The sequence below is a fragment of the Phoxinus phoxinus genome (assembly GCF_949152265.1).
Source record: "Phoxinus phoxinus genome assembly, chromosome: 25".
NCBI classification, from domain to species: domain Eukaryota; kingdom Metazoa; phylum Chordata; class Actinopteri; order Cypriniformes; family Leuciscidae; genus Phoxinus; species Phoxinus phoxinus.
Window position 1 is genome coordinate 17998376 of NC_136900.1, and position 7719 is coordinate 18006094.

A 7719-nucleotide genomic window follows, 5' to 3' on the forward strand; every position below is an offset into this window, starting at 1 on the left:
GATATTGAAATCATGCTTCGTCACCAATGCAAGACATCTTATTTACTCCGAATGGGTAAGGAACGCGGAGTGTCAGACGTGAAAAACACGTTTCTCCCGTGTAAACGCACACACCGTTAAAATCAAGGATCCTCGAGCCCCGCTTGGCTGCGGCTCCATTATCTTCGGTTCCGGCAGTATCCTAAGATTTGTGTCTATTCCCCAGCGTACTTTAGCCCTAGGGCTGTCTGTGTTGATTTATGTTTGACAGCCATTGAACTCATCACAGCCTTGTGCGAATATCCGTATTGACCTGTGGACACTCACATTAAATCCTATCGAGTTTAGTCTTGCATGATGTTCGACCTCCTCGAGGAAGGCTGTCTTAGAGCAATAGGAAAATTCATAGCTATAGCATTTAAGTGCAAATCTATCTTAGGGAGCACAAGATCAATACAAAAATGCAGCCATTTGTGCTTTTACATTGGATCTGTGCATATGAAAATACTTCACAGCACAGAACAGGGGGATATAGCAGATATGACACAAGCAGAGGCTTAATTTGACTTCGTACATGTATTAGAAGTAGCAAATAGCTGCCATAAAGACTATTACCACACTAAGGTTTCATGAGTTTAAGAGCATTTTTTTTATTTGCCACTTGTATATTAACCACACATGTACAGGTGAAACTTGAAAAATTAGAATATCATGCAAAAGTTCATTTATTTCAGTAATTGAACAATAAAGTTGAAACTAATATAATATATAGTCTCATTACATGCAAAGTGAGATATTTCAAGCCTTTATTTGTTATATAATGAAAACCCCAAATTCAAAATTAGAATATTGTGAAAAGGTTTTGATAGCTGTAAACCCTAATCATCAAAATTATAACAAATAAAGGCTTGAAATATCTCACTTTGCATGTAATGAGTCTATATAATATATTAGTTTCACCTTTTAAGTTGAATTACTGAAATAAATGAACTTTTGCACGATATTCTCATTTTTCGAGTTTCACCTGTATAATATATGCATGTATATTATATATATACACTGTATATGCATATATACAAATGTAAATATATGTGTGTGTATATATATAAATATATATGTGTGTGTATACGTATATATATATTTTTTTTCTTTACTAAATGCTACTTTCCTCTAAGAATTTGTTTTTTTTAAATAGTAATTTTCGGTTAATCAGTAAACTTCTGTTTTGTAAATCTGAATATGTGCACATACAAGTCTGAGGTCATTCAGATTTGTTTTGGAAGAAATTAATACTTGTATTCAGCAAGAATGCATTAAACTGATCAAAAGTGATCAAGATATCAAGAAGCACAACGGTTTTCATCATTGATAATAATAAGAAATGTTTCTTGAGCACCAAATAAACAGAGTGACTTCTGAAGGATCATGTGACACTGAAGACTGGAGTAATGATCATTTTATTTTTGAAGAATTAATTTGACAATTCTTCAAAAATAAATAAGTTTAACTTGCTGATAGTACTGGTGTTCTGTCTGTGATACTGATAACCTGTCCATGTTACAAACAATATGTATAATGTTGACCTCTAGAAATAAATTATTATGCAAATTATTGTATGACAATGTTTTTATTACTAAAAACTAAGTGTATAATAGATTTTGCCTTTATCTGTGTCATTTGATCATCAACCTGGCACCGGTCAAAACAGTCAAGAATATGTACAACTGACAATATCTGCCTAAACTGGGGCTAAAAACGGCATAGTCTTTCTTAGGATCTGATTTGACCCACATGGTTTCAACAAGAACATTTCTATAGTCCACAGCACATGACTATACATTTACTGTACATGAGGGTTGACATGGATGTCCTTCATTTTAGTCATCATTACTATCGTCCGATGCTCCATTCCAGTTTAACAGTGGTCTTCGGTCTGATGGGACAGACGGCTCGATCCGCTGCCACCGACTGGGCGGCCAGATGATGTGAGACGCCCGGCCGTGGATAAGACCCAGGGAAACCTGCGGAGATCACAATCATCAAGCTAAACCACCACGAAAAGCTCTATAAAATCAAACAAGCGGTCGATTTCTAATGGAGAAAGTAGCTTTTGATACGCTGCCGTTTAACAAAGACCAACTGGAACAAGAATTAGATGCTTTTCTCATCTAGTGAATACAAAGCGATATATCTCTAGCTAGAAGAGAACAGGACCTCATTGCTTTTTATAGCCAGAAGGACATGGGAGACATTCCAACAAGCTCCCAAAAAACGTTGATTTGGAGGGTATTGTAAATACCTGCGAGGTTTGGAGGGACTTGAAGGGGTGATAATGTACTCACCTGCAGGGGATGATACAGACCTCACAAATCTGGAGTGTAACAGCACGACGAGACCGCAATACAAGTTTAAAATACTACAGAGAAGCTCTGAGAAGAACCGTATCAGTCCAGAATTATTTTAGTAGTGTTTGTTAATATTGAAACAGTTAATAGTTCAAGTTTTAGTCATTTGTTGTGGGTTTTTATTTTTTTAGTGGGTGGGCCTTCATAAAACAGGATGGGCAAAGTGTAAAGTACAATGAGAGTATAAATATTAGGCCTATAAATTACTTTTCTTAAACTACAAACAGACGGGGCTTCTGGTTAAACACGGAAATGGGCTCATCATAAATAAAGTGTTTTTGTGAGTTCGTGTTAAAGGAATTTAATGGATTCATTGCTAGACTTGGTTGCTTGCAGCAGTACAATTTTGATATCCAATATAGGGTTTGTAAAGTAGCCTAAACTGATTGATATTTGCTTCGCAATTTTCAAATTAAAATGAACACAAGCGTCCTTACATGGTAAAGATAACATTGATATGTTTCATAGCTTTTCCACTTGTCTATAGATTTGTTTAACCTGTTAACGGTCACCCCTGTTTTAAACAGCCCTGTTTACACCTGGGTAGATGTGTTTTAGTCAATAGAACCACAAGTTGACGACACCAAATACAGGTGTAAACTGGGTCTAAAACGTTTTGAGCTTGTCCACTTCCAGAGGTAGCCAAAAACACATTCGACCAAATTAATTTCGTACTGTAACGGCTCATTTGGTCAAATGTGTTCAAACCGCTGCAAAATACACCTACTGAGCTAACTTGTAAACATTATGGGAAGTGCACTAGACAGATGGCTGGGATTTAAACTTTGTCGGCTGGAGACCTAAGTTTGGTTTGAAGACTCTGCTCTCTATGTTTTTCCGTCATCTCTGTGCGCATTCATATATTGTGTGTGCTTATCTTTCGATATTTCACATAGAAAGATGTGAAAAACCCGCCCATAGACCCTCCCCTCGAAGAAAAATCAGGACAGGAGTGGTTGAAAGTGAACAAAAGAGGATTATAACACCAGTTTTAGTTAACGATAATAACCCCGGTCAAGTCTTAAAGGCATATTTCAACCAAAAACGTTCTACTTTCTTCCTTTTGTGTTCCACTGTAGAAAGGAGAAAGTCCTACATCCCTATGAGGGTGAGTAAACGATAACAGAATTGTAATTTTTGGCTGAACTATTGCTTTAATTCCACAAATTGGATGTCTGAGTCGAATCCCTTTGACATTTTGCAGCGTTTTGTGGGCAAAATAAACACAGTCAGGATTTTGTGACCTGACTTTCAATCAGTGCTTTGGGAAACGCTGGAGTCTTGTCATTTTTTAGAATAAAAATATTTCAAACTTCTTCTAACGTTGAAGCCTATACGTAGAATTAAAGATCAATCTGAATTTTCAGAAAGATTTAAATGTCGTCTTGAAAAGGGCATTTAGTGGAAAAAAAGATATGGTTTTCCCTCAATACACACGTAAACACACACATCTTGCTCCATTATTATCAAGTCAAGGTAAAAGCGCAGTCTGATAAAAGTGAAAGCAATTGCCTGGAACATCCAACAGGAATATTTGCATATTAATTTATAACTTGATGGTTTTTCGCCAAATATATCCCTCCCTTGCATGTTCTGGCCTGGTCTTTGGAGAGAACAGAAAGCGTTTTGGGTAATGGATGTGAAACAATAATAAAAGAGACCTAGGAAGTATGTGGTTCAGTGAGAAACGTATTCATTTGCTTTCTGACAAGAAGCATCATTAAAAATCTGCCTGAGGACAAACCTCAGCGAGCACTGAAGGTGCACAACAAAACCATGCTGAGTCAGTCACTTAACAGACAGGGCCATTTGTTTTTCTTTCTCAGTCCAAGTAAGCAAAACCCAACATTTAAACATTTCAAGGACGAATCTGAGCATCAGATCTTGATGTATTGTGAGTGACTGTAGTGAGATGTCACAGTCATGGTTGAGATGGGAGAAGGAATCACTTCTCTGTTTAATAATGTATCTGAGGAGCCGTGCAGCAAAGCATCTTCAAAGAACCAATAATACCTCAATCTCTATACATTACAGACTGGGGTATTCCAGCACATCAAGGCTGTTAACAAAGTCCCCAGAAAGTGGCAATCTTTGTCTTTTTGTTGAATTTTTTATAACCACATCTATTTGTGGCTAAATCTGCCTACGGTGGTGGCTTTCAGGAAACATCCTTTGAAAGTGTAGTTTTCATCGGCCACCTGTGGCATTTATTTAATATTTATTTTGCATGTTTTCATGTTTCAAATTAATGCATCTTTGTCTGCTATAGACAATTAAATAATGTACGTTATTTAGGCCTACACTGGCGTTCAAAAGTTTGTTTCTCAGACCTTCTTCAGTGTGTGAGGTAATCTGATATCACCCATTTTTTATACAATTAATTATTTGTTAACGTCATCACAATCAATTAGTTAAATTTAACTGATTAAACAGGTTAAATTAATGCTAAATATTAAATATACTTAGTAACTAAAATCACACATCATCATCTAGCACTTCTATCATTCACCAACAACTAGCCGTGGATGATACTTAAGTGTTAGATGATGATGTGTGACTTTAGTTTCTAAATCAAGTCATCCATTGTGTTTAAAACATTGAAAAATGTTTTTGAATATGTTTAAAAATGTTGATTTAAGAGAATGCGTGTAATGCGAAACTCGCTGAGATGCCGTTGGTGGTTCCCAAGGCATTGCTATGCTATTGCTATACTTGCTGGTTGCTTATTATACTGTTAAAAGAGTTTATTCCTAATTGTGGCCACTAGATATAACTTGTTTCCATCCTTCAATGTTGACTAGAGATTTTGTTCTTAGCAAGCAATTCATTGATTACCGGTCCAAATGTGTTGCTGTCGAAACTGTGGCCATGATGGTCTCCCTCGATCCACAGATGTCCATCTGGAACTCTTACAAAACGGTTTTTATATCCCATCGTTCTGTTAAAAGAAAAAAAAATAATGTGTTAACACACTAATGGATTCTGATTGCTCTTAATGCAGGAAAACCAGGCTATTTTTCAGTTGTCGTTGTTTATTTTACAGTTGACCAGCATCATGTATCCACCAATCCTACGTTTGCCTCTTGCCTCGCTCTCTAAATCTAAGATCAATAATTAATGTTCGCACAGCTGCTGCAGTCTTTGTTTTATATTTAAGAGGACTTTCTGACATAGCAATAGCTCATATCCATTGCAGGCAGTGCTGTGAGCGCTCTAGAGCGAGAGCGTGGAGGAGATTTTAGGATTTTTAAATGGTAGTTTTTCAACCTCAGCCATCATAAAACTAAATTAACTTTGTCTTCATATGAATCATCTTGAAATCAAACTCTCGAAGTCACCAAGCCTGGGATTTCCTCGACCGAATCCCAAGATCACCTTGAGATGTAATGTTGTTGGCCATAAATGCTTTGATGAGACATTAATGTTTAATGATACTTACGGCTAAATGGCGCATTTTGTGCGATACAAGCATTTAAAGAGGACCAAGGCTCAATTGGCGTGTTTAATAAGCTCAAACAGATCCTGCTAGCGGTTTGTCTGCTGCTACCAAAGGCCTGTTAGTCTGTGTAAACACTTTTCAGGCAACATTTTAGTGGCAACAAAACAATATTCTTCCATTTCAACCGAAGAATCAATCATGAAGCCATCTAGGCCACATCAAACTTGGCGGTTCATTTCTAACTCCACCAACAACTTTCGAACAAACTTACTTGATGAAGTCACCCTCGATCCCAATGACCCGTTTGATGATCTTCTGCTGAGGGTTCTTCGGGCTCCTACAGAAGGAGGGAACAGATATGAGATGGTACGGCTGGCTACGGCATTTGCATACTGATGATGACAGAACTGCTCTTGGTTTATTTGAGGATGCTGCTCAGCTCAGTGGATTATGGGGCATTAGGGACAGTTTTCGGAGACCAGATGGGTCTTATCTGTTGGAGAGTAAGTCAAGAAAAGACTCTATGAAATGTCAAAACTCTTGGTTTTTCAGAGGCGCAATATTATTAGATCATAATAGATTACATTTTTTTGTTTAATTACTATTTTTTATTTGAAAATAGCAACTTTGTTTCTCATAATTGTGACTTTACATGTCATAATGTGACTTTATATGTAGCAAATGTATCTTTCGTAATTGCAGTTTTAAATAGTGTGAATTTATAACTCACAATGTGACTAGATTTATTATTTTCATCCTTAATGTTTGCTGAAACAGACTTCCATAATTTCCAATAGTGAATTTCCATAAATGTTCCATGACCTTTCCATTTATGTGCAATAAGGATTTCTCGACTATTAAACATAGTTTTTGTTAATTTGACTAAAGCTGAAATAAAATATACGTTTTTTGATGAAAAACTTAAAAGAAAATAAAGAAAAATATTTTTTAAGTTTATAAAAATGTACTAAATGAAAACTGAAAAAATAGTAATTAAAAAATATGAATAAATACTACAATAGTAGTATATAAATAATACTAAAATAAAACTACAAAACCATATTATATCATACAGTTGAAACTCGAAAAATGAGAATATTGTGTAAAAGTTCATTAATTTCAGTAATTCAACTTAAAAGGTGAAACTAATATATGATATAGACTTATTACATGCAAAGTGAGATATTTCAAGCCTTTATTTGTTATAATTTTGATGATATTCTAATTTTTCGAGTTTCAGCTGTAGGTCTATAATATTGTAGACATTATAGATAATCATAGTACATTGCACAATCGAATAAAATTCATTTTTCATGACTCTTTAACTCTCTAAAAAATCTTTATAATTATTTAAAGTCCCTCTGTGGTGAAAATCAAGTAATGTTTTTTTATGTCTATGTGGTGTTTTTAATATGCTATAAGACAAACCATGTGTAAATTCATAAGTCAACACCATTGCTGAGTATTTTCTCCTTAAAACAGCAGTGAACAAAAGACAAAAACGCGGTTTGAAATTGCTGGTGTTTCTGATGTCACAAATTCCCTTGTAACCAATCACGTCAACGTGTGATCATCATCAACATCAATGAATCTATGAGCCGCGACGTGAGTGAGTGGAGGCGGGGCTAATTTGAATGTTCATAGAACCACGTATACTAAATGGGGCAATGGTGTAGAGTTACATTCAATCTGTTTCAAGGAAAAAACTTTTAAATATGTAATTTTGGTGATGAGTTTTAAGGGATACAATTATTGACAACAGGACAATATCCCTAACTTCCAGGTCTTCTAAATCCCACACAGCTTCACTTATGTTGAGTTCACGGCTCTGTAAGTATTATATCTGTTTGAAATATTTGTCCCATCAATTTTGACCTGATCCCTCACATCATTAAC

General features: G+C 35.6%; 1 protein-coding gene across 2 annotated transcripts in view; it reads right to left on the reverse strand.

The window, feature by feature from the left end:
* Positions 1–1131: 1131 nt before the first annotated feature.
* The window catches only part of immp2l (inner mitochondrial membrane peptidase subunit 2), a 100930-nt gene continuing 94342 nt past the window's right edge, over positions 1132–7719 (reverse strand). The window contains exons 4-6 of one of the 2 annotated variants that reach the window (XM_079603326.1): positions 6095–6160; positions 5220–5322; positions 1132–2000 (exon numbers count right to left, since the gene is read on the reverse strand). In XM_079603326.1, coding sequence (XP_079459452.1) covers positions 1857–2000; positions 5220–5322; positions 6095–6160 — 313 coding nt within the window. In that variant the 3' untranslated portion in view covers positions 1132–1856. The remainder of the gene's footprint in view (positions 2001–5219; positions 5323–6094; positions 6161–7719) is intronic. The other variant, XM_079603327.1, reaches the window with a different exon arrangement.